At 49.1% G+C, this 26,852-nt stretch overlaps 2 protein-coding genes across 7 annotated transcripts in view; one reads left to right on the plus strand and one right to left on the minus strand.

The window, feature by feature from the left end:
- The window catches only part of Znfx1 (zinc finger NFX1-type containing 1), a 34,210-nt gene extending 28,911 nt beyond the window's left edge, over window positions 1-5,299 (plus strand). For 2 of the 4 annotated variants that reach the window (XM_027423366.2, XM_035446570.1), the window contains one exon: window positions 684-5,299. In XM_027423366.2, coding sequence (XP_027279167.1) covers window positions 684-3,125 — 2,442 coding nt within the window. In that variant the 3' untranslated portion in view covers window positions 3,126-5,299. The remainder of the gene's footprint in view (window positions 1-683) is intronic. The other 2 variants (XM_027423365.2, XM_027423364.2) reach the window with 1 other exon arrangement.
- Window positions 3,043-25,558, minus strand: Ddx27 (DEAD-box helicase 27). 3 transcript variants are annotated; one of them, XR_003486770.2, is made up of 22 exons: window positions 25,379-25,558; window positions 22,817-22,963; window positions 20,903-20,962; window positions 20,543-20,702; window positions 20,040-20,092; window positions 19,866-19,952; window positions 18,837-18,942; window positions 17,107-17,280; window positions 15,308-15,458; window positions 13,240-13,339; window positions 12,995-13,136; window positions 12,584-12,737; window positions 11,283-11,364; window positions 11,012-11,189; window positions 8,716-8,822; window positions 8,507-8,609; window positions 6,421-6,515; window positions 6,221-6,344; window positions 5,998-6,085; window positions 5,509-5,580; window positions 5,305-5,391; window positions 3,043-3,179 (listed from the first exon to the last, which is right to left on the minus strand). XR_003486770.2 is itself a non-coding variant. In XM_027423367.2 (21 exons), exons 1-21 carry the CDS (start codon window positions 25,541-25,543, stop codon window positions 5,373-5,375), a joined length of 2,367 nt encoding a protein of 788 aa, XP_027279168.1. In that variant the 5' UTR covers window positions 25,544-25,558; the 3' UTR covers window positions 5,239-5,372. The 3 variants fall into 3 exon arrangements, 2 of the variants coding, with proteins under 2 accessions (XP_027279168.1, XP_027279169.1); XM_027423367.2 differs by lacking the exon at window positions 3,043-3,179 and having other exon boundaries at window positions 5,239-5,391; XM_027423368.2 differs by lacking the exons at window positions 3,043-3,179; window positions 12,584-12,737; window positions 12,995-13,136; window positions 13,240-13,339 and having other exon boundaries at window positions 5,239-5,391.
- Between the last annotated feature and the right edge of the window lie 1,294 nt (window positions 25,559-26,852).

Raw genomic sequence — 26,852 nt, forward strand, 5'->3', positions numbered from 1 at the left:
CAGGATCTTGACCTGGTTTAAATCTCTCTTTTGCTGCTTGGTAGCTGTGTGAACTTGAGCAAGTCAGGCAAGAGATGCAGGTGTCATGGTGTTGTGTGTGGTGAGAATGGCAGCTTGGGCCTGTGTGGCAGTCAGCACTGTGGAGCACTCGGCACGTCAGCTGCTCCCTCATCCCAGCTACTGCCTGTTGCCTTGGCCATGACTGGTGATCAGACACTTGGAAAACTAAAATTGGACTAATTATTTCTCCAGCTCTGTGCCATGGCCTAAGGTAAAGCACATGGTGACTAACTTCAGAAGTAAAGTTGTGAGGTGGAGGGCACAAAAAGGAGTGTCTTCCTGAGGGCCAGTGCTCAGTGTTCATGAGACAAGAAAAAGCAGTGTCAAGAGCTGGGGTGTAGCTCAGGTGCAGCACTGATTAGCACGTGTGAGGCTCTGGGGTGTAGCTCAGGTACAGCCTGGTTAGCATGTGTGAGGCTCTGGGGTGTAGCTCAGGTACAGCCTGGTTAGCATGTGTGAGGCTCTGGGGTGTAGCTCAGGTACAGCCTGGTTAGCACGTGTGAGGCTCTGGGGTGTAGCTCAGGTGCAGCCTGGTTAGCACGTGTGAGGCCCTGGGTTCAGTCCAGTGCTGAAGGGAAGAGAAGAGTCACAGGGCGGTTCTGACATGTCACCTTGCTTTTCAGGGGGTCTCCTCCAACCTTTTCTTTGTAGAGCACAACTTTCCTGAACAGGATATCCAAGAAGGCAAAAGCCACCAGAACCAGCATGAGGCACACTTTGTGGTGGAGCTGTGCCAGTACTTCCTGTGCCAGGAGTACCTGCCCTCCCAGATCACCATCCTCACCACCTACACTGGGCAGCTCTTCTGCTTGCGCAAACTCATGCCTGCCAAGACATTTGCTGGCATCAAAGTCCACGTGGTGGACAAGTACCAAGGGGAAGAAAATGACATCATCCTCCTCTCGCTAGTTCGGAGCAACCCGGAGGGCAAGGTGGGCTTCCTCCAGATCCCCAACCGCATCTGCGTAGCCTTGTCCCGGGCCAAGAAGGGCATGTACTGCATTGGAAACATGCAGATGCTTGCCAAGGTGCCCTTGTGGAGCAAGATCATCCACACCCTTCGAGAGAACAACCAAATAGGCCCGTCCCTTCGCCTCTGTTGCCAGAACCACCCTGACACCCACACCCTGGTATCCAAAGCTTCCGATTTCCAAAAAGTGCCGGAAGGAGGCTGCAGCCTGCCCTGTGAGTTCCGGTTGGCCTGTGGGCATGTGTGTACACGTGCCTGCCACCCCTATGACTCCTCCCACAAAGAGTTCCAGTGCATGAAACCATGCCAGAAAGTCATCTGCCCAGATGGGCACCGGTGCCCACTTGTTTGCTTCCAAGAGTGCCAGTCTTGTCAGGTGAAAGTGCCCAAAATCATTCTTCGGTGTGGTCACAAACAGATGGTCCCTTGTTCAGTGCCAGAGTCAGAGTTTTGCTGCCAGGAGCCTTGCCCCAAGGTCCTAAGATGTGGCCACAAGTGCAGCCACCTGTGTGGTGAGGATTGTGTGCAGCTGTGTTCAGAAAAGGTCACTGTGAAACTTAAGTGTGGGCACAGTCAGCAGGTGAAGTGTGGCAATGCAGAAGATGTAAAATACGGTCTGTCAGTCAAGTGCACTACCAAGTGTGACACCGTCCTAGACTGTGGCCATCCGTGCCCAGGCTCCTGTCACACTTGCTTTGAAGGGCGCTTCCATGAGCGCTGTCAACAGCCCTGCAAGCGCCTGCTCATCTGCTCACACAAGTGCCAGGAGCCCTGCACTGGTGAGTGTCCACCCTGCCAGCGGACATGTCAGAACCGCTGTGTCCACAGCCAGTGCAAGAAGAAGTGTGGGGAGCTGTGCAGCCCCTGTGTGGAGCCCTGTGTCTGGCGCTGCCAGCACTACCAGTGCACCAAACTCTGCTCAGAACCCTGCAACCGGCCCCGGTGCTACGTGCCTTGTACTAAGCTGCTGGCTTGCGGCCACCCTTGCATTGGTCTGTGTGGGGAGCCATGTCCCAAGAAGTGCCGTGTCTGCCAACTGGATGAGGTCACCCAAATCTTTTTTGGCTTTGAGGATGAGCCTGATGCTCGCTTTGTGCAGCTGGAAGACTGTAGCCATATCTTCGAGGTGCAAGCCCTGGACCGCTACATGAATGAGCAGAAGGATGACGAAGTCGCCATCAGGCTGAAGGTCTGCCCCATCTGCCAGGTACCCATCCGCAAAAACCTGAGGTATGGAACCAGCATCAAACAGCGGCTGGAAGAGATAGAAATTGTCAAGGAAAAGATCCAGGGCTCTGCAGGGGAGATTGCAGCCAGCCAGGAACAACTTAAGGCCCTGCTGAAGAGCAAGACTCTCTTCCTCCAGCTGCGCTCTGAAGAATTCCTGATGCTAGAAGAGAAGCTGGCCCAGAAAAACCTGTCAGTGAAGGACCTGGGCCTTGTGGAGAATTCCATTAGCTTCTATGACCACTTGGCCAACTTGGAAGGGTCCCTGGAAAAGGTGCATTACTTAGAACGTCAGAGAGTGAGGACTCGACTTGAACAGGTCTATGAATGGCTGGCCAAGAAGCGTCTGAGCTTCAGCAGCCAGGAATTGAGCGACCTCCAGAGTGAAATCCAGAGGCTCACCTATCTTGTGAACCTCCTGATGCGCTGCAAGATGGCAGAGGAGAAGGTAAAAGGCAGTGTAGCTGAAGAGGTCTCCAGCATCCGGAATATTCTCGAAAAAACATGTAAGTTCACCCAGGAAGACGAACAGCTTGTGCAGAAAAAGATGGATGCTCTGAAAACTACCCTTCCCTGCTCTGGCCTGGGGATCTCAGAAGAAGAACGTGTGCAGATTGTCACCGCCTTGGGTGTTCCTCGTGGCCATTGGTTCAAGTGCCCCAACGGACACATCTATGTGATCACTGAGTGTGGGGGAGCCATGCAGAGAGGCACCTGTCCTGAGTGCCAGGAGGTAATTGGTGGTGAAAATCATACTCTGGAGAGGAGCAACCAGCTGGCCCCCGAGATGGATGGCGCCCAGCACCCCGCGTGGTCAGACACAGCCAACAATCTGATGAACTTCGAGGAGATCCGCAGGATGATGTAAAAGATGGCACCTCGAGGCCTTTTGCCCTGCCACCTCAGAGCCAGGGTTGGCTCCCTGCAGAGGAAGCAGTTTATTAGTGTTCTTTAGTCTTCACACTTGTCTAAGGATCCACTGTTAGGGCTTGCCCGCGTGATTCTAGATGTACCCTGCGCTGCTAGAGTAAGCACTTTACTTCCACACTAAGCAGAGCCCACGGTTGTCACCTCCTCTCCTGCAGCAAGTGGGACTCCGGGGGCATCTGGCCTCCACCTGGGGCTATTAGGGTAACTGGGCCCTGGCATGGTTAGCACTTCTGTGTGTTCCCAGGGTGCACTGTTTCTCATGGCCAGGCCCTAACTTGCAGACTAACTTCACTGTAATAACAGCAACCCAGAGCTTTAGGAACCACGTACCCAAGGAGCACAAGAATCCCAGCACCCTACTGCTTGGGCTCCTGCCCTCCTGGAGATGAAGGCCTGTGACAGACACTTCACCAACTCCCCTTGACCCAGTTACATAGTCACCATCCCTAGTGGGGTCCCTGTGGGTAGGGTTCCCACAGCAGGCACAGGTTGAGTGACTCCTGCACCCTCCTGAAACTTGCACTCAAATGGCAAGCTTGAAGGTTGGGATATGTGTGTCTCGGCCTCTGTAGGAGAGTTCAGTGGTGGTGCTGCCTGCATTTGGTGTCAGCAACACACTCCCTCAGCCTTTGCCTGGACAGGGTTAGCACGCCAGCAGCTTTTGCAGGCTCATAGCCTGCATCTGCATCGCTGTCCAGTGTTCCTTAGAACAGACTAAGGCATCTCAGGTCCTTTCTAATGTTGGCCAGAAAAGCCCCTTTCTTATGTATGCATTTCCTTTTTTTTTTTTTTCTTTTTTTTTTCTTTTTTTTTTTTTTGGTCTTTACTATGCACTTTAGCCTATAAAGCCAATTAATAAAAACAATGATTAAAAAGAAATCTATAGACTCTGTGTTACTATATTGGTAACTGATGAACCTAGGTCTTCAGCTATATTCCACCACCACCCCAGCAGCTTGTCTGTCACCCCAGGGGCTTGTCTATCTTCCTAACTTTTAGTAACAACTTAGGTGGCCACAGAATTGTGTGGGTGGATTACTGTCTATGGTGAGGCATGCATCGTTTTTTGTAGTGTGGTCATTTAGCTGGTGAACCAAATCTTATCTATAGTAAGACATTCTTCAGCCTATAGCAAATGTCTCATGAGTCCCCTGAGACAACCTAATACCAGTGCATATTCCTAATGAGAGCTCTGCACTTGGCTCTCTCTCTGGAACACATTTATTTCTTGTTTGTGGTTGGGTGGTCTGCACATATGGAGATCAGAGGACAACTGGAAGGAGTTGGCTTCCTCCTACTGTATGGGTCCCCAGCTCAGCTCAGAGTCAGTCGTCAGTCTTCCTTTACTGGCTGAGCCTTCTCACTTGTCTCCTGCACCTGGCTTTTAACATGGGGTTTTTCTTCCAAGGACATAGTCTGGTCTGAACCACAGCCCAGCACCAGGAGCACCTTGATTTTCTAAACAGAACCCTATGTTGGCAAATGTGAGTGACCTCAAGTGTTTCTGAACAGACTTTAAGTCCAGGTATGTGCGACTAGAGAACTGGTTGTTTCCAAACTGAGGGGAAGGAGTATAAACTCAAAATTGACTTCTTGAGTTTGATGTGTCATAGGAAAGCTGATCAGGCAGAGGGGCAACGCCCAGGCACAGCAGTATACACCTGTAATCCCAGAAATCTAGAGGGCCTCAAGTTTGAGACCTGACTAGTAGGTTCCCAGCTAGCCGGGGCTACACAGACTCTTGTCTCCAAATTTTAAAAAGGAGCCATGAAGGTGGCGCACGCTTTTAATCCCAGCACTCGGGAGGCAGAGGCAGGAGGATCTCTGAGTTCAAGGCCTGGTCTACAGAGCGAGTTCCAGGACAGGCTCCAAAGCCACAGAGAAACCCTGTCTTGAAAAAGAAAAAAAAAAGAAAGAAAGCAAGCCATGAGTGAGACACTAAGAAACATCTCCTTTCTGGAAAAACCAAAAAGAAAAAAGAAAAAGAAACAGCTCCTAGACACAAACTCTCCCAACATCATCTTAAGAAAAAACAAATATACAAATAGCAGGCTTGTTCAAGAGATTTTTTTTGTTGTTATTGTCTTACAAATGGAAAAAAAAAAAAAAAAACAGACCAAGACAAGATGACTTCCCACGGGGAAGGGATATAAAATTGTCCCATCAAGTTCTCCATGCCACTGGGTCACTTCTTTCTCTTGTACCTATTAAGAAAATCAACACAATTAAAGGCAGAAGGGAGAAACAGTGCTGCCTCCCAAGACACCAGCTCCCAGGGGTGCCGACTGCCGACTGCCTCTGCCCTCCACAGCCAGCATCACCTGGACTTGGATTTGAAGTTCCCTCTTCTCTGGCGGGACAGACCTAACTGTTTCCTCTCTTCAAAGGAAGGGCTGTAAGAGATGAAATGTGAGATGGGGAGGCTGTGGGACGTCAGTGACCAGTGACATACCCCATTCGTGGTGTCACAGAAGGGGCAGCATAGGGGGGACGGGTGTAGCCATGTGAGTTTCAGAGCCTGGAAGCCAGGCTCCCGTGGGATTTTACAAAACAATATACATTTCTGAAAGCCAGTTTTAAGATCAGCAGGAAGAGGCCTTTCCCAACCAGCCTAGACAGGTGTCTAGGTGAGGGAACTTATACAGGAACACACAACACCTCTCCTGCTCTTGCACATCAGGCCCTCGGGGTACAGAAGTGCCCTAAGTCACAGCATTATGAAGCCCTAGTTAAGAGAGCTGGGAGTGGGCAAGCATGTAGACACCTCGGTTTATAGCACACCAAGGGCTGAGGAGCACTTAAAACCCTACCCAGCTCGGTACTTCTTCAGGGCCTTCTTGCTTGTGTTGGTGAGTTCTTCATCAAACACAGACTTCTTCTGCTGCTTTTGATGCTTGGCTGCAGAGAAAAATGGGTCACAGCTGTTAAGTCCTCTGAAGGTCCACGTGAAGATTTCCTCCAAAACTAGGCCACCGCCATCCCCACCAACTCCTCCTGCCATGGTTTGGGTATCAGGGTGAACTCATCTCTTACCACGGCCTGCTGCAGGCTCTTCCTCGGGCATTGCCCGTGCTCGCTTGGTTCTGCGGTTTCTCTTGGCCAACCGCTCTGCAAACATCTGTGCCTTGAGGATTTCAAACTGGGACCTCTCCTCTGCCTGGGGACACAGTGAGGGATGAGCAAAGAACAGACCAGTGCTCCATGGGACCTAACTCCAGAGGGAGGCCACTCACAGTCATCTCCCCCTTCTTCTTGGCATCCTTCATAAACTTCTTTCTTTTCTTCTTTCCTCTCAAGGCCAAATCAAACTCCTGCAGAGCCTTGGCAACTGGAGTGAGAGCAGAGCATGGGGTTTCAGGGACCGTTTCGTTATGTCTTTAAAGCTTAAGATGAAAAGTAACTAGTGGGGAGTGATACTCGCTTAGAAAAGTGCCTGTCAGGTAAGAATGGGGGCCCAGGGAGAGGGAATCACATTCCTTAGTGCTGCAGCCACTGGCAAGTTGCCCCCATTCAAGGGAATAACCCCCACCCATGCTCTTGTCAGTGACCTAATTAAATGCAGCAGCCATGAAAAGCAGACTTCAAAGCAGGAGGGAACTTGCTGGAAAGAGGCCCAGTGCAGAGGGGGAGGGGACAGCAATGGAGGGTGTGATCCAAATATATTAATACACAATGAACTGATGAATAAATACACACAATTTTAAAAGAGTAAGGATCTGAATGTGAATGCCTAAAACCGACTTTCTTTCTTTCTTGTTTTTTTTTTTTTTTTGGATTTTCGAGACAGGATTTCTCTGTGTAGCTTTGGAGGCTGTCCTGGCACACGAATTGTACACCAGGCTGGCCTCGAACTCACAGAGATCCGCCTGCCCCTGCCTCCCAAGTGCTGGGATTAAAGGTGTGCACCACCACCACCCAGCTAGAATCAACTTTATTAAACTGGCTTTTTGACACACAATCTACGTACCCCTAGCTTGCCTGAAACTCACTAAGTAAACTAGACTTCCTTTGAATTTACAGGGATCCATCCATGAATACTGAGATTAAAAGCAAACTCAGGCATCTAGAACCCTAGAACCCATTTAAAAAAAAAGAGCCAGGCGTTGGTGGCGCACACTTTTAATCCCAGCACTTGGGAGGCAGAGGCAGGTGGATCTCTGTGAGTTCGAGGCCAGCCTGGTCTCCAGAGCGACTGCCAGGATAGGCTCCAAAGCTACATAGAGAAACCCTGTCTTGAAAAACCAAAAAAAAGAAAGAAAAATAGAGGCCAGGCGTTGGTCATGCACATGCCTTAATCTGAGCACTCAGGAGGCAAAGGCAGGCGGATCTATGAGTTTGAGACCAGACTGGTCTACAAGAGCTAATTCCAGGACAGGCTCCAAAGCCAAACAGAAACCCTGTTTTGAAAAAAAAGTAAAGAAAAGAAAGAATAACTGGAAGTACTAGGGTGGCAAAGACAAATGTTTACTGGCCAGACAGACGAGCCCATTTGCTGAGTTTCTAGACCAGTAAGAGACCCTGTCTCAAAAACTAAAACAAGGGCTGGAGAGATGGCTCAGAGGTTAAGAGCACTGACTGCTCTTCCAGAGGTCCTGAGTTCAACTCCCAGCAACCACATGGTGGCTCACAACCATCCATTATGAGATCTGGTGCCCTCTTCTGATGTGCAGATAAAAATGGAAGCAGAATGTTGTATACATAATAAATAAGATCTTTAAAAAGTGTGCTAAAAAAAAAAACCTAAAATTAAAAAAAAAAAAACTAAAACAAAATGGATGACACATGACACTGGAGAATGACAGTGGACGTTTTCTCTCTCCTCCACACAAATCCTCTGCTGATCATCTCCAGGTCACTATACCCCAGCTGTCTCGTAACTGCAGGTGCTCACTGCCTCTTGATTCCTGCTACCAAAGATGAAGACAGGTTTTACCCCAGTACTCAACACCTTCCACCATAATCACAGCCGCACTTCTACCATAGAAGCCTAACACTCACCTTTCCTGCCTGTCCCATCAAATAGGGGCAGATTCAGGAGATAATTCTGAGATCGCCACTAGAATTAGAAATAGGCACACCTCTACCTTCAGGAGTTTATCCTATAAAGTAAAATGCTTGCTTAACTAAGGGGTGTATATATGTTCAAAGTTTCTCGTGACATCCCCATGGCAAAAAGCTGGAAAAACTTTCAATATTCATTAATGATAAAGACACATGCTGCCATTTTATGTTTTAAAGCTGTAAGGCGGGTTTAGAGAGACAGCCTCACTCAGGTCCTTAGGCCTGCACAGCAAGCATTTCCCACTAATATTTACTCACTCTTCTCCTTCTTCCTCTCTGCTTTGGTCTGGAACCAGCTCCTCTCAGGCTCCTGGTCTGCTGTCTCCTTCCCCTTCTCCAAGAGCCGCTTTGCTGTGTCTATCTGTGGGGTTGGCACAAGGACACTGGTGGGGCTGCAGCAGCCACTGCCAGGTGAGCAATGCAGCCACTTCTGAGCAGCAGGGGTGAGGACGGCCACCCCGCCTCACCTGGGCCTCTGACTGCTGCATCTCTTTTTCCTCTGCCTCTAGCCGCAGCACTGCGTACACATCTTTCTCCATTTTCTCAATCTTGTCCCGGAATTTGAGGATGACGTCTTATAGGAAATGAATACAGAGTGAAACCCAGGGTAACCACTAGGCAGCTAGTGAAAATAATGCAGACACCGACTCAGGGACACAGAACTTCCTTCCTGAACTCCTCACTGTACTGCCAGCCTATAGCCCTGGGTACTCAGGAGGCAGAGATCTTGGGCCAGCTTGAACACAAGAGAGCCAGAACTCATCTCAAAAGTGAACAGACAAGGCCTGGGGAGATACCACACAGGATGAAGTCACAAATTCAGATCTCTAAGACTCACATAAAGTGAGGCACAAGGGCACACATCTGTGATCCCAGTTGCTCCTATAGCCAGATGGGAAGTAAAAAACAGAGTCACCAGAAGATCAAAGGCCAGCTAGTGTTAAATAAGGTAGAAAGTGAGGACCAAGAACTGAGGTTGTCCTCTGACTTCTGGGAATGCACCAAATATGCCCCCCGACACACCCACACCCACAGTTTAAAACCACAACAAAACCATCCTGTGGTGTCCTCCATGGCTTCCTGTTGCTCTTAGAATTAATTCTGGTGTTTCAGAGTGGCCCCATCTACCCGAGCTCACTGTGCCCTGGTTCCCTGACTTCACTTCTTCCTTCATTCACACACCAATTCATTCCTGCCCAGCACTGCTGCCCTTTGTCAATCACAGTCTGTCCTCAGGGGCTTACTCATGGGTACCTTACTTTATCACCCAGGACTCAGCTCAAAGCCAGCTGCTCAGCAGCCTTTGCAAAACAGCTGTTTTGTTTTGGTTTTTTTATTTTTATTTTTAAAGATAGTATCATGTAGTTGAGGCTGGCCTCTTAATTGCTGTGTTGCTGAGAATAGCTTTTTTTTTTTTTTAATATATTTTTCAAGGCAGGGTTTCTCTAACAGTTCTGGCTGTCCTGAACTTGCTCTGTAGACCAGGTTGGCCTTGAATTCACTGAGATCTTCCTGTCCCTGCCTCCCAAGTGCTGGGATTAAAATCATGCTCTACCACCACCACCCAGCGAGCATAGCTTTGAACTCCTGATCATCTGCCTACAACTCCCAAGCACTGGGAGTACAGGCATCACCTCCACACCCAGCAGCTCTGAGCAGGTTTTCTAAGCCTCCCTGTGGCTCTCAGTGACACTGATTATTACCTCACTGACTTTGATATCACATCAGCTGTTGTTCCCTGCTCAATCCCAGACCACTAGGACAGCAGCACTGAGACTGAGCACACAAGAGCTATTCTATTCCCTGACTGACACCCTAAAATAAAAATGGAGAAAAGGGTCTGGAGGAGCACTGACTGTTCTTCAGGGACATGGACTGGGTGCACCGCACCCTCATGTGGCCCACAATCATCTGAATCTCCAGTTCTAGATGATACGCTGCCCTCTCCTGGTCTCCAAGAACAACATACACACGTGGTACGTAGACATTCATACAGTCAGAACACCGGCACACAGAAAATAAAAATAGATACATTCTCAAGACAAATTAAAAAGAAACTAGAAAAAAGGGCATCTACAAGTAGGAGACAGTGAAGGCTGTGTGTGCCCCAGTGTGGACAGCAATGAGCTCACATCACTGATTCCAACAACGACACTCAACTTTCTAGCATTACAATAGGTAAGCCAAAGCCAGGCACGGTGGTGCACCCTGCTAGCACACAGGAGGCAGAGGCAAGAAAGCATGTTCCAGGACAGCCAGGGCTGTCACACAAAGAGACCCTGTCTCAAACATGGAAATAAGGGCTGGAGAGATGGCTCAGCGGTTAAGAGCACTGGCTGTTCTTCAGAGGTCCCTGAGTTCAATTCCCAGCAACTATATGGTGGCTCACAACCATCTGTAATGTCTGGCACCCTCTTCTGGTCTGCAAGCATAAACACAGGCAGGCAGAACACTATATATATATAATAATTAAATTTCTTAAAAAAGAAACAAAACCAAAACAAATAAAAATAAAAAAAGAATGAGTGCGAGCCCCACCTTCTTGCCCACCAAAAGGAATGGGGAGTCAATGACATAAAGGCCTCTCTTAACTTCTAAGAAAATTCTGATGAGCTGGACCCTACATCTACCATTTTATCATCATCCGTTGGTACACAGCCTGACACCCAGGGAGGAGGAGGCCTGTCCAGGGGACCTGGGCTGCCTGACTGCAGAGCTCTTGGTATCATCCTCTGCCTGAGCCCAGCACCTTGTGCTGCTCACCCTGGGGGATGATCCGTGCCTTCACTGGAGCCTTGGCAGCCTTCACAATCTCCTTCAGCATCTTCCGCTCCTCTTCTCCCACCAGAGAGACAGAGCGCCCAGCCCTGCCAGCACGTGCAGTTCGCCCTACCCGGTGCACATAGTGCTTGACAGTGTTGGGCATGGTGAAGTTGATCACCTGGAGAGCAGGCCAAGCATCGAGGTGTTTGCTGGGCAGGCGCAGGGAGGCGGAAGGACCCCACCAACAGCAAGCAGAGGAAGACTCACTCACTGTTTTCACTCCTTCAATGTCAAGCCCACGTGCTGCCACATCTGTGGCCACCAGGATGTCAATCTGTTCATCCTTAAAGCGCCTAGAAAGAGCCACAGAGATGTTCAATAAGCTACCTCAGTCCAAAACCACGAGATGGCTCAGTAGGTAAAGGCACTTGCTACCAAGCCTGAGGACCTCAGTTCAATCCTTGGGACCCACATGGTAGGAGAGAACTGATTTCTGCAAGTAATTTCTGACCTCCACACTTGCACCATGGCACACATCCAAGCACCAAAAACAAACAAATAAAACATGGATTGAAAAATAAGAAAGTTGGTAAGCGGTGACGCACACCTTAAATCCCCGAAATCAGGAGATGGAGGCAGAGGCAAGCAGTTTGAGGTCAGCCTGGTCTATACAATGAGTTCCAGGACAGCCAGAGCAAACACAGAGACACGCTGTTTTGAAAACCAAAAATAAATAATTCAAACAAATAAAATAAAGTCACCATAAATCCTCCTAGAGTCCAAGCAACAGGGTGTGGTTCATCATAGTGTGTATATATTTAATTTATGGAGGTAGCTGGAACAAGGAAAAGATGGGAATCTTGTGCAAGCCTTCTACTAGAGCCACGCCCCCAGCCCATGAGCACAGAGTTAAATGCCAGCCGCCCTACACTCACCCTTAATCACCACTGCCTAAGCATAGCAGGTCAGGTGTGTACTGTCTCAGGAAGCAATTCCCGTCAAACTCAAATTTGGGAACATCAATCTAACTACAGCTGAGAGCAGAGGCCAGAGCCTCAACTGCTGGGGTGGGGCTTCCTGGCTTCACACACACCTCTCAGCATGTAATGAACAGGCAGGAGTGAGGGGAGTTCTGAGGGACCCCTGCCTGCAGCTCTCCTCTGCAACGCAGTGGCCAAAGCGCTGATGCTCACGAAGTGACTGCGCCCACGTGTGAGTCTCAGTCAGCTGATGTGAGCTTCCAGGAAAGCCACACACTGACCATGTGTTTTCTGCTGGGGCTCCACAGGAGAGCAATGAGGGCAACTTGCTCAAAGGTCAGGCGAGTTCTAATTACGTGTAATCTTAAAACTAAATATTTTCTGAGACACCAGTGATTCTCACCAGTCTCCCAAGAAGCTGGGACCACATGTATGATAGCAGACACTGGTTTAGGTCAACTGTCTCTATTGTGCAGGGACACTGCACTATTTGTGTTCCCTGACACTGCTCTACCACAACTCCCAGGGTCCTAGTTCTTTACACAACAAGCTCCCCCAGACCCACCCAGGAGGGTAGTACCCTGAGTATTACCGGAGGGCCTCCAGCCGCTGTGTCTGTGACAAGTTGCCATGGAGCTCGCCCACCTGCAGCCCCAGCAGCCCCAGCAGAATGTGCATGCGGTGAGCCTGCTTCTTGGTCTGGGTGAACAGCATCACGTGGTCAGTGAAGGTTCTCATCAGTAAAGCTGGAGGGAGAAGAGTGAGCCAGCACTGGGCAGACTGGGGCTCGCATTCCAGCTCCCCAGTGTGGTCAACATCACGGAGTGAGGAAAATGGGAGGCAGCAGGACAGCTGGCCTCCCCAAAGATACAACTTGCGATGGCTGACAAGCAATGTCACTGCTTGAGCTGGGGGAAATGGATGGACACAGCTGGAGGCCAAAAAATAAAAAAGGGCATGAATGCAGACAACAACCCTATCAAGTCCTGCCCTGGGCCTTCACCTGCCACAATTGCTTCCCGGTCCCCTTCCCTGTTAGGCCGGATCCGTATGAACTCTTGCCGAAGAAAGGGAGCTACGTCTGTGTTGCTGTTCACAAATATCCGCACAGGGTTCTTTAAGGAGACGGAAGCCAGATCTTTCACCTGCCAAGCACAGGGTCAGAGCTGCTCAGCTCAGAAAGATGGAGAACAAAGAAAAGAGGGCTTGCCCAGCAGGGTTCCTCTGCATGCCACTAGGCACACCCACCTCATCTGTCATGGTGGCTGAAAAGAGCATGGTCTGGCGGTGGTGGGAACACATTCGAATAATCTCCTTCATCTGCTCCTCAAAATATTCATCCAGCATTCTGGAAGAAGGGGACAGATTGCTGAAGAGCTCTTTGGACAGGTGGTGGTGGTGGTACACACCTTTTATCCCAGCACTTAGGAGGCACAGGCAGGGGGATCTGAGTTAGAGGCCAGCCTGGTCAACTCCAGGACAGCCAAGAGCTACACAGAGAAACCCTGTCTTGAGAAACCGAAAGAAAGAAAGAAAGAAAGAAAGAAAGAAAGAAAGAAAGAAAGAAAGAAAGAAAGAAAGAAAGAATAAACGAGCTCTTGTGTCAAGAGTGAGGGTCATGAGCCGGGTGTTGGTAGCGCACACCTTTAATCTCAGCACTCGGGAGGCAGAGGCAGGTGGATCTCTGTGAGTTGGAGACCAGCCTGATCTGTAAGAGCTAGTTCCAGGACAGCCTCCAAAACCACAGAGAAACCCTGTCTCGGGGGGGAAAAAAAAAAAAAAGAGTGAGGGTCATGGTATCACACAGGCCAAGGTTGTATTCGATCTCATGTTTATCCTGGGACCATTGTTATCTCCCCCTCACTGTTATCTCCACCCTTCAATTCTGCAAGGCACTGAGATTATGACAATTTATCCCAAATATCTCAGCATATACTACTGATGGACAATAACCCACATCAGTAGTATATGTGTTCGGACAAGACCAAACCTCCTCCACTGTTGCCCCAAATGCTTCTGTATTGCAGCTGGTAGTTACACCTCTTTAGTCTCCATCTAGAACATCCCCTCAGCTTGTTCTCTAGGGATTTGTCTTGTGCCCTGGTGACTGGACGGATAAGCCATCCTTGGCACAAGGCTGCTAGTTTAGGGCTTACAGAAACTTGAAGCAGGTTAAGGAGATAGTGCTGTGCTCAGAAAGAGCCCCACGGTGGGTGCTAACAGGATTTACCAATGGGTACACCACAGATGTGAACACAGAGCTGAACAACGGGAAGGACTGGACTGTCATTAGTGAGCTGAGGAGAAGCACATGTGAGGCACTGCTCAGTTCTTCCAGGGCTCACAGTGAGGGCGAACCATCCTCCCAACTGACCTCCATCACTGGTCCACTTGGGACAGCAAGCAAATGAACAAGAGAGAAAGGGGTGGCGTGGAAGGGGCAGAAATGTGGAGGGAGGGAGACATGGAGAGGGCAGTCCTGGAGATGGTCTGTGGAAGCTACGTTCCCTCGCCTGCATTACTCTCTGCACTGTCCTGTAGAGGCTATGTTCCCTCGCCTGCATTACTCTCTGCACTGTCCTGTAGAGGCTATGTTCCCTCGCCTGCATTACTCTCTGCACTGTCCTGTAGAGGCTATGTTCCCTCGCCTGCATTACTCTCTGCACTGTCCTGTAGAGGCTATGTTCCCTCGCCTGCATTACTCTCTGCACTGTCCTGTAGAGGCTATGTTCCCTCGCCTGCATTACTCTCTGCACTGTCCTGTAGAGGCTATGTTCCCTCGCCTGCATTACTCACTGCACTGTCCTGTAGAGGCTATGTTCCCTCCCCTGCATTACTCTCTGCACTGTCCTGTAGAGGCTACGTTCCCTCCCCTGCATTACTCACTGCACTGTCCTGTGGACGCTGTTTGTATTCCCATGTACAGACAAGACTTGTTCTAAGGATCTCAGTCACGTCCTCCAACACTGGGAAACGGTAAAGCTCACATTATTTGGCCTTTTTTGGAGACATATTTTCACTCTGTATCCAGGCTGGTCTGAAACTTGCTATGTGTGCTGCCTCAGTCTCCCAGTCTTCCAGTGCTGGGATTACAGGCATGCAGCCCTGTTTCTGAATGCCCTCTCCTACCTCTTGAACAGCTCCCTCCAGAGAGGGGAGGAGGAGGGGCGGGGGACAGCACACATGCATACCCAGGGAAACCTGAACTAAATCTGGACAGAGATGAAGTGTGTAGTTAAATGGTTTTACATGCCATTGACCAAGCACCTTGATGAGCACCACAGGGTAACAGTGCAGGCCCTGCGCTCAGGCATACCTGTCAGCCTCATCCAGGATGAGCACTTCAATGCTGCTCAGGTGGAACGAAGGGCAGTTGTGCAGGTGGTCGATGAGCCGGCCAGGTGTGGCAATGAGGATGTCTGGTGCTGCCCGAAGAGCAGCTTCCTGAGACTTCACATCCAGGCCACCTGCAGAGAACAGACCCCCCAGGGGATGGCTTGGCCAATCATTCATCAGTGCTACTTTTTGGAGCTCAGGCCAAACGTAGAAACACACATAGGGAAAAAGACAAGATTTCTCAATGAAGCAGATGTATTCATTACATTCAGACTGAGGGCAGACATCAAAACAGCACTTCAGAATTGAATGACTGAGAGGTCTGAGAGATCAGCTATATAAACTGATGACAGTACCTGTACATGAAGACCAAGGTCACCCCTGACTTCCAACTACATACAGAGGGTAAGAGACTAGATGACACTTGAACCTCACCAGGGAATATCCTCCCAAAACACTTATTTGCAATAAGCAGAAATTTTATCCTAAACTTATTCAGTACCAAGAAAAAGTCTGAAGCCTCGGTTTGAGACAGGGTCTTACCCTCACCATGTAGACCAGGCTGGCAATGACCCCACTTCATCCTCCCAAGTACAAGGATTACCCAAGATTTTATGGAAAAATAATACTGTCTGTGTGTTACTAGGAGTGGAACCCAAAGACTAGCAGAAACTACACAAGCCCGATACACGGAACTCCATCCCCAACCCTCAATTTTCCTTCTCAAGGTTAAGTCTTCTTTGGGTTTGTGGACAGGATCTCACTGTGCAGTCCTGGAACTTTCTCTGTAGACCAGGCTGGCCTCCAACTCACAAAGACTGGCCTCCCCGTGCCTCCTGAGTGCTGGAATTAAAGGCCTTTGTCACACACCAGGCTTTTATTTAAAGTTTGTTTCATTTTGTCATGTGCACTAGTCTTTTACCTGCATGTGTTAAGTACACCATGTGCACACCTGGTGCTGAGGCCCTATGAGGTCAGAAGAAAATGTCAGATCCCTCAGAACTGAAGTTACAGACAGTTGTGAGTTACCATGTGGATGTTGGAACTGAAACCCAGGTCCTGAATTACAACTGAACAGCAAGTGTGTTGAACCACTAGCCCAACTCTCCAGCCCCAAGGTTAAGTTTTCAGAGTAGGAATGCAGGTCAGTGATATAGTATGCAAAAGGTCAGAGATTCAATCCCCAGCACCACAAATTCAAGAGGTTAAGTCCTGCTGAGTGCGGTGGCTCATACCTATAATCTCACTTAGTAGCAAGAAGGTAAGTCAGAAGGATTGCTGTGTTTGAGGCCAAACTAACCTACATAGTTCTTTTTATTATTATTCATTTTTTAAGATTTATTTATTTATTATGTATACATAATAATGGAAAAATACTCCTGCATGTATGCCTGCAGGCAAGAAGAGGGCACCAGATCCCATTATAGATGGCTGTGAGTCACCATGTGGGTGCTGGGAAATGAACTCAGGACACTGGAAGAGCAAGCAGTGCTCTTAACCTCTGAGTCATCTCTCTAGCCCTAACCTATATAGTTCTAAGTCAACCTGGGCTACAGAGGGAAACCTTACCTCAAAAATGTAAAACTAGACAAAACAATGTTAAATCTTATTGAAATGTCTTCTCTTGCCTCTATGTCCATTATGAAAATATGTCAACTGATTTTTAGGTGGATCCAATCAGCAAAAAGGTCTTTTCCTGACACCTGGGGGTGGGGTGAAGCACATCCCATCCTCTGTCTATCACAGCAAAGCCCCCAAAGGCTAGTGGCCCTCACTTACCCACAGCCAGGCATGTAGTGACACTGCAGAACTGGGCCAGCTGCTTGGTGACGGAGTGCACCTGGATGCCCAGCTCTCTGGTAGGGACCAGCACCAGCACTCGAGTGACTGCAGCCTGGCGGGGCTTGTAGATCAGACGCTCCAAGACAGGCAACGCAAAAGCTGCAGTTTTGCCTGGAGGGAGAATAGGAGAGCAGACAGCAGGTTTAGCACCTTCCATGCTTTGATTCCACCAGAGCACAGGAACCCACATCTCTGCCTTGGAAACATGAGCCCTATGCAAGGAATTGTTTTCCCCCCCTGTCAAACAAGGTCAATGTAAACTTAAGAGAAAAACTTAAGAGAAAAGAATAACTGTTACCAGGCTAGGTGCTCTCCAGAGGACCCAATGGCAATGGCATCCTATCCCCACCCCAACACCAGTGGACGCCAGAAACAAAGCTCAGCATTCATAAGAGACTTCATTGTGGGGCTGGAGAGATGGCTCAGAGGTTAAGAGCATTGACTGCTCTTCCAGAGGTCCTGAGTTCAATTCCCAGCAACCACATGGCGGCTCACAACCACCTTGAATGAGATCTGATGCCCTCTGCTGGCATGCAGGCACAAGGTTGTACATATAATAAATAAATAAAATCTAAAATAATAATAATAATAATAATAATAATAATAATAATAATAAATAAAAACATCAGTCGAAGGGCTGGAATCATGCTTAAAACCCAATACTGCTCTTCTAGAGAGTGCAGTTCCCAGCACTCATGCCAGACAGCTCCCAACTGCCTGTAACCCCACCTTAGGGGACCCGGCATCCTCTTCTGAACTCTGTGGACACCTGCACCCATACTACATATACCCACACACAGATTTACACAGATACACATAATAAAAAATAAATCTTTTTTGGGGGACGGGAGGGTTGTTTTTTGAGACTTGGTTTCTCTATGTAACTGTCTCGGCTGCTCTGGAACTCACTTTGTAGACAAGGCTGGGCTCCAAATCACAGAGATCCGCCTGCCTCTGCCTTCCAAGTGCTGGGATCAAAGGCATGTGCCACCACAACCTAGCCAGATTTTCTTTCCTTTTAAGATAGTCTTTCTAGGGCTGGAGAGATGGCTCAGCCGTTAAAGGCTAGGCTCACAACCAAAAATATAAGATAAGATATATAGCCCAGACTGGGCAACAATGTACAATCTTTCTGTCTCAGTTCTGGAATTGGAGGAATATACAACTATATCTGGCTTTATAATCTTTTCCTACAGTTCAAAAAGCCAAGTGGAGCGAAAGGTTGCAGAGATGACTCAGTGGTTAAGAAAACTCACTGCTCTTGCAGAGGACCTGGGTTGGTTTCCCAGCACCCACATAGCAGTTTGTAGTCTATAACCCCAGTTACAGGGTATACAACACCCTCTTCTGGCCTCCACATGCCTGCACATGCATGGTACATGTACATACATAAAAGTAAAATACTCATACACGTAAATAAAATAAATAAATCTTTAAAAGCCAAGTGTTCCGGGCACTAGTGGTGCACGCCTTTATTCCCAGCACTCGGGAGGTGGAGGCAAGTGGGATCTCTGTAAGTTCCAGGCCAGCCTGGTCTACATAGTGAGTTCCAGGACAGCCTCCAAAGCAATACAGGGCAACCTTGTCTCGAGAAAAAAAAAAGCCAAGTGTATATAGCAACCTAGAGCCCTCGAGTGCCCTGGCCTCCTGCCCCGCCTGCCCTTCACCTGTCCCAGTGGCTGCACAGGCGCAGATGTCTTTTCCCAGCAGACCCACAGGGATACAAGCCTTCTGGATTGGGGTGGGCTGCTTGAAGCCCATGGCTGTAATGGCCTGAGGAGAAAAGTTACAGTCAGACAGGGTAGATGGTCAGGGAGGGAGTCATAGCAAACAACAAGATAACTATACCAAGCCTTCCAAGGATAGGCAACTTCCTGAGTGCCTTCCCTCCAGAGCCTAAGGCACCAGCTACACCCAGGACAGCAGAAGACAAAAAGAAAACCCTTGCTTTGGGAACCGGCAGAAAGAAACAGACTAGAAAACCGTCCATTCTAAAGAGAAAAGTAAATGAGGCCACATAGAAGCTTGAGACAACTAGAGAGGAAGTACAAGTCACAGCAGGGGTGCCAGGGGAAGGCTCACTGAATCCTGAGGGGGTGAAGGAACACCCCAGTAGATTTCTGGAAGAAGTGTCTTTCAAGCAGAGGGAGCAGAAAGTTCAAAGGAGTAAAGAGCTACAATTGTCTTCAAAAGGGACCAGAAGAGAGCCAGGCGGTGGTGGTGCATGTCTTTAATCCCAGCACTCAGGAGGCAGAGGCGAGTTCGAGGCCAGACTGGTCTACAAAGCTATGTAGAGAAACCCTGCTCCCCCCTCACAATAATAAAAAAAAGGAACCAGGAGAGAAAGAAGTCTGTAAGTCAATGTGAAAGTGGGAGCCTTGAGAGCTGGCGGGTCTGCTCAGGAGGGCTCTCTGGCAGCTGAGCAGGTAACAGTGTGTTGAGGGGCTCGAAGAGGAATACTAAAGCCTATACAGGGACCACTGCAAGACTCAACCCTCGTCAGCTGCTTGTGAGATGCACACCTGCATCCCAGCTCTTGGAAGATGAAGGCAGGAGGATCAGGAGTTCAAGGCCTAGCCCTCTTCTGGCTTCCACAGGCCCCAGCACACAAACATGCATGCTTCATATGAGCCCATGCACACAGAGAGAATTCAATCAATCAAAAAAGGATCAACCCCCACTGTCAAAGCTACTACCTTCAGGAGGGGCCGGGACAGATTCATGTCCTGGAAGGAGAGGCTTTTGTCATACTCAGAGGCATCTTCAAAGAATCCTCCTGCTTCCTGCACCAGACCAGAAGAGAACTCAGCAAAGCAACCCGAGCCTGCATGTGAACGAGAGCTGCCCTGCGACCTCACACCCAGACTCACCTGGCCCTTCTTCTTCTTCTTCTTCTTCTTCTTCTCCTTCACTTTCAGTGTGTCTATGGGAAAACACAGCAGTGAGCATGGCCCATTGTACCAGCGCCTGCCTCTGCTTTCCCTGTCCTCAGTGCTGTCATGTAGCAAAACTTCTCCATTAAATACAGACAGGACCCCAGCCCGGCAAGTACAATGTAGACAGTAGGATCTCATCATAACTCAACACTGACATGTTAGTCAATTCTACCAAAATGGTCATCGAAGCCCCCGCTACATGGGTGAATCACCCCAAGGAGATGAGTTGTAGATGAACCAACACTGTATGGAGCTAAGGACGAGGAAAGCAGCAGCTGCCTGCACAGAATGAGCACCTGACAGAGGGCCAACTGAAGAGAGAACCAAAGGTAGGGCAGGCATCCCATCACTGCAGGGAGACAGCACAGCTCCAACAGGCAAGGTGCATGCATCCCATCCACTTCCGGCCCTGTTTCCAAAACTCAGCACCGGCCTACCTGCTTTAGTGAGGACCTCCTCATCCCCAGAGGAGTAGTCAGTCTCAGAGTCTTCGTCCTTGGAGTCTGCCTCATTCCCTCCCAGATCCTCCTGCCCCTTCAGATCACAGCTCTCCCTGCCTTCTTTCTCCTCTACCTTCCCAGACTTGGCTTCCTTATCCTGGGGCAAAATAAAGTAGAGAGGTGACTATCAACACCGGAAATTCCGTACCTAAGAGGAGCTGTACGGAGCTCAACGGCAGAAGAGGCTGTGTGGCCAGGCAGTAAGGGCTGTACCATCTCTTCCTGCCACCCACCACTCTCTGACAGCCAGAGCGCATCTACAACCACCACCAGACCACCACCTGTGTTCAGTCTTACCTCTGCTTTCCTTTTCTTCCGTACTTTCTCAATCTTCTCATCTAGGGTTGTGGCTGCCCTCTGCAGATAAAATCAAGACAGGAAAAAGAAATGTATATGCACAAAGGACACCTAACAGGTATGTCAGAGGGTCAGGCCTCAAATGTTAAGCACAGAAAAGGCTTGTCTGAGCTAGGCATGGTGGCTCACACCTGCAATCCAGCATTTGGGAGACTGAGGCAAAAGGTCATGAAGTCAAAGGCAGTCTTGGCTACGAAGAGAGTTCAGGCCAACCAGGCCTGTAGAGTATCACCCTACCTAAGGTCCTCAGGCTATCAGGCAACCTATAAACCTGCACACTGTTGACAACCAAAACAGGATTGGATCCAAACAAAGTACATGTATATATGAACATTACATTTTTAAAAAAGAAAGTATCAAATAAAAATAAAAGGACATGCCTTTAATCCCAGCACTCAGATGGAAGATGCAGGTGAATTCTATGAGTCAGAGACCTAGCCTAGTCTACAGAGCCAGTTCCAGGACAGCCAAGACTACAAAGAAACCCTGCCTCAAAAAAACAATTAGTTAAATAACTGCTTTATTTATTTACTTATTTATTTTGGTTTTTTTCGAGACAGGGTTTCACTGGGGCTTTGGAGCCTATCCTGACACTTGCTCTGGAGACCAGGCTGGCCTCAAACTCACAGAGATCCGCCTGCCTCTGCCTCCTGAGTGCTGGGATTAAAGGCGTGAGCCACCAACACCCGGCACTAATTGTTTTTTTTTAAAAAGCTAGATTGCTAAGAGCCAATATAAACACATTTAAAAAAAAAAAAAAAAAAAAAAGACTATTTTAGAGGTTGGAGAGATGAATCAGCAGTTAAGATCACTTGTCACTCAAATTACAGAGCCTAAGTTCTACTTCCAACAACCATACTAGGCAGCCCAAAGACATCTTTATCTCTAGCATCAAAGGATCTGGCTCCCTGTTCTAGCCTCCATGGGAAACAGTACACACCTGGCAGATACACACACACACACACACACACACACACACACACTCACACACACACAACAAAAAGAATAAAATAAATCTTATGTTAGACAGAGAGAGCTCAGCTCAGTTAAGAATAGAGCTGCCCTTTTGGAGGACCTGAGTTCATGTGTGACTGCAGTCCTAGATTTGACTCCGTCTTCCAGACTCGAAGGGCACTGCATGCATACATACTTCCCCTCTGTTGTGCTAGGCTTACAGCATATGCCACCATGCCCAGGTATGGGCATTTAATAAACAAAGAAAAAACTGCATTTACTCATTTACTGAAGCAGGTGCTGCAGACAAGAGCCACAGAGAGCATGTGGAGGTCAGAGGACACCCAGTGAGACTCAGTTCTCCCCTTCTGCCACATGGGTCCCAGGGATCAGGGTTAGGTCATCAGGTTACAAGTGCCCTTACCATCTCACCAACTGTAACAAGATACTGCTATACTTCTAAATGTCAGCTGTAGACAAATCAATATATTTCTGGCTATTATCAAAAAATAGGACCATTTTAAAGTGCTTTCTACTACTGGTAATTCATGAGGACTGTGGGATGCTTGTAGCCTCCTCTCCCTAACCCATCAAACCTACAGAACTCATTTTCAAAGGGTTCCAAAAGCTGCTGAATATAAGATAAAGGTAAAAAGCCATGAGATAAGAGTGTGGTGGTACACCTTTAATCCCAGCACTTGGGAGGCAGAAGCAGGCAGATCTCTGTGAGTTCAAGACCAGCCTGATCGACAAGAGCTAGTTCCAGGACAGTCTCCAAAGCCACAGAGAAACCCTGTCTTGAACCACCCCCCCCCCAAAATTAAAGAGTTTTATCCTAACACCTACTTACTGTCCAACCTTAACAGCCCATCACCGAAAATGCATCTCTGTCAGTCTCACCTTCTTCTTGAGCTGGCTCATGACATCAGCCAGGGCCCAGCTGCCATCATACATGCCCTCCTTCTCCGTGAAAACAAAATCCGGGTTGAAGTCAGCACTTCGGTTCTTCTGCAAGGCTTTCTGCTTACGGCCCAGTACAATGGGCCCCTGCAAGGAGAGGTGAAGTGACAGGCTGAGATGGAGGAACAGCAGAACAGGAAGAGGAAAGGGAGGAGGCCTAATAGGAGAAACCCACAGCTGGGAGCACGGATCAGTGGGAAGAGCCTGCCTAGAGTGTTCTGAGGCCCTGGGTTGGAATCAACACACAGAAAACAAAAGAAACATATAAGGCAAATATGGTTGGACAATAAGCAAGTGACCAGATTACAACTGTCCTGGAGGTTTTTAACACACCTTAAGTGGGTCATCAGTAGTCTATAAAGGCCAAAAGTAAGTCCATAGAAAATCTGGTCAAACACCTAACAAGCTTCCTTCCAAAAAGTCTGTCCATCCATTAATGATTGATCTAGATGGGTTCGGCTCACCATGGGAGGTGCCACTCCTAGGCAGGTAGTCCCGATTTGTACAGGGAAGCAGGCTGAGCAAACCAGTAAGCATTTCGCCATGGCTTCTGCTTCAGTTCCTGATTCCAGGTTCCGGCCCTGACTTCCTATGATGATGGATGTGGCACTATTGGCTGACATAAACCCTTCCCTCCCCAAATTGCTTTTGGTCATGGTGTTCCATCACAGCAACAGAAACCTTACTAAGATACAAAGGCTGGGGACTGTAGTTCAGTGAAAGAGCACTTGCCTAGCATGAGTGAGGACCTAGGTTCAATTCCCAGTACTGCCAGAAGTACAAAAACTAACTTCATTTTCTATATATATTCTCTCTCTCTCTCTCTCTCTCTCTGACACAGACAGACAGACAGACAGACAGACAGACAGACAGACACACACACACACACACACACACACACACACACCATATATATTAGGCTGGGCATGGTAGCACACACTTTTTTTGGCTTTTTTTTTTTCGAGACAGGGTTTCTTTGTGGCTTTAGAGGCTGTCCTGGAACTAGCTCTTGTAGACCAGGCTGGTCTCGAACTCACAGAGATCCCCCTGCCTCTGCCTCCCGAGTGCTGGAACTAAAGGCGTGCACCACCAAGGCCCGGCTGTGGCTCACACTTTTAATCCCAGCACTCAGAGGCAGAAGCAGGTGTATCTCTGAGTCTGAAGTCAGCCTAGTCTACACAAACGAGTTCCAGGACAGCCAGGGCTATTAAAGGAAGACCATGTCTCAATAATATTAATAGATAACAATAACAATAATAACACACACATTATCAAATCATCACATTGTATACCTTATATTTACAAAACTACATTATTATACCTCAGTAAAGCCGAGAAAAAAAGGCACAGCAATTGAGTACCTAATATACACAGGTCCCACACTAGGTGCCAAAGAGTCGTCATCTGGTGGGGCTCGGCGGCACACACCATCTCAGCACCTTAATCCCGGCAGAGACCAGTTTGGTCTACAGATCGAGTTCCAGGACAGCCAGGCCTACACAGAGAAACCCTGTTTCCAAAACCTCTGCGAGGGCAGAAACAGACATATCCCCAGGGGCTGACTAGCAAGCCTAGCCTAGTCTAACGGGTGCTTTAATCCAGTAAGAGATCTGTCTCCAGGAACAAAGTGGACAGCTCCTGAGGAACGACACTTGGTGCTCTGCCCACTAACCTTTGGCCTGCCAACAGCGTATGTACCCACACACACACACACACACTGCACCTGCATATACACCTTCAAGCATGGAACACACACCCACACCGGGGGTGGGGTGGAGACAGTCATGACCAGGGCTGTGAGCATCAAATGGTGGAAAGGACAGGGCCTGACCCACCCTGAAAGCCACAGGAAAGCAGCTGCAGGGTTGGGAGCAAGGGGCAGTTCCAAGGGGACCGCATCAGGAAGACCACTCTGTTGCTATGTGAAGAGACTACTAGAAGAGGACGGGACAAAGTGGAAACCAGGTGAGGGCTGCAGGTGTCCAGCTGCGACTCGGCAGTGGGAGGATTAAAGAATAGCGTGGGTGGTCGGAGGGCAGAAGCGTCGGACAGCCTCCTAAATCGGCCTGCAGACCACCAGATGGAGGAGGCCAAGCCGTCAGGAACGACCTCGCCGTTGCATCCTGAGATGCAAACGCTGCATGGAGCCTTAGCGTTTAGCATTCTCGGATTTCGACTGCAGAGGCCGTGGGCCATCCGAAGGGCCATGTCAGGCAGGCAGATGACAGTGAGGCACGCAGTTTTTTTGGATTTATTTTTTTTTCTGTGGCCACTCACCCAAGGCTGCCTCCCGACCGCCCAACCCACGCCTGGGGGGATAGAAGGGAGCACGGTGCCCCGGGCTGGGCAGGAAGCACGACTGACTCGGCCTGCGGGGGTCGACTCTGCCCAGCCTGGGTGAGACGGCTGCGTGCGGACTGGGAGGGCCCGGGGCCCGCAACTCCTTCCCGGCCGCCCCGCCCACCGCCGCTTCCCCCGCCGCGGTCGTCCGCAGGCTCCCACCTCCTCCTCCTCGTCCCCGGAGTCCGACTCGGGCTCCGCCGGCACCTCGTCATCTTCGCCGATGGTCCCGATGAAACCGAGCTCCGCCAGCATGCTGAGGACGCGGCCACTTCCGGAAGCGCACGCGACCAGCCGGTTCCGAGCTCGCCTTGCAGTCAGGCGCATGTGCGTTGCGTCACTTCCGCTCTCGGGACGCTCTGAGAGAACGCTGTTGCCGTTTGGGGGCGTGGTTTCGGTTGATGACGTCAGGGTGGGTTTTTTTTTAATTAGAAAACTACGTAGTCACTTTTCGGGAAGAAATGAAATCTGAGTGTGTGCAAGGGTGAGGGGGAAATCAGAAGTATGTACATTTGGGAACAAAACAGGAACAACAAAAAATGTTAGCAACGGCTCCGAGATGCCTCAAGATGGTCCTGAGTCCCAGGTGAACACGCCCCTCCTTACACACAGTAATAATAAACCGAGCTGGAGGGCTGGAGGGCCGGCCGGCGGCACTGCTGTTCTTGCAAAGGACAAAGGACGAGGGCCCCGTCCCCGAGCAGGCACAGGGAGGCTCACAGCGGCCTGTAACTCCAGATCTGACGCCCTCTATGGCCTCCGTGGACTCAGAATGCACCTTGTGCAGGCAAAATACCCATACATATTAATTTACTTTTATTTTTTGGTTTTTCGAGTTTCTCTCTGTAGCTCTGTTTATCCTGGGACTCGATCTATAGACCAGACTGGCATCGAACTCACAGAGATCCACCTGCCTCTGCCTCCCGAGTGCTGGGATTAAAGACGTGCGTGCGCCACCACTTTGTTTTCTTGTTTTGTTTAGTTTTGGGTTTTTTGTTGTTGTCATTATTTTTGAGACAGGGTCACACTGTGTAGCCTGTAGCTTCCTACATAGACCAGGATACCCTGGAACTCACCAAGATCCTCCTACCTCTACTTCCAATTGGATTAAAGGCCAATATACCAGCAAGCCCCATTTATTTTTTGTTTTGAAACAAGATCTCTCTATATAAGCTAGGCTATCCTGGACCAGGCTGACCAAGAACTCACAGAAATCCACCTCTGCCTGCTGAGTACTGGGATTAAAGGTGTGTACAACCAAGCCCTGCTACTTTTAGATCATTCTTCATGAAAGATTTTAGTTTGCTGAGAGAAAAAGTTTTGAAAGATTTTAGTTAACAGAGAGAAAAAGTTTCCCACAGGCCTTGGCCCAGGACAAGGAAATTGGCCCCAACTCTAAGGCAAACAAACAATCCTTTTTGGGTCACACCTGGCCAACAAACAATTGAGGACTTTTCAGGGTACATTCTGTGGCTTTTCCTTTGTAGAAAAGCAGGTCACAACTGGGTGACCACTCTAACATGAGATCATACTTTGTAATCAATCACTTTGTGCCCCTTGCCTGTATGCTGATCAACGTTTTTTTTCTATATAAGGAGCTTGCACCCCGTGCTAGGGTGTGCAGCTTTCCCGATAT

The sequence above is a fragment of the Cricetulus griseus genome, chromosome 6 (genome assembly GCF_003668045.3).
Source record: "Cricetulus griseus strain 17A/GY chromosome 6, alternate assembly CriGri-PICRH-1.0, whole genome shotgun sequence".
NCBI lineage: Eukaryota > Metazoa > Chordata > Mammalia > Rodentia > Cricetidae > Cricetulus > Cricetulus griseus.

Coding starts and splice junctions, on each gene's coding strand:
- Ddx27 (XM_027423367.2), bottom strand. CDS start 25,543: ATGCGCCTGACTGCAAGGCGAGCTCGGAACCGGCTGGTCGCGTGCGCT. Junction 20,963..22,816: donor TGAGCCAGCTCAAGAAGAAG/GTGAGACTGACA, acceptor TTTTATCTGCAG/AGGGCAGCCACAACCCTAGA. Junction 11,365..12,583: donor CAGCGGCTGGAGGCCCTCCG/GTAATACTCAGG, acceptor GGCTCTTTCTAG/GCGCTTTAAGGATGAACAGA.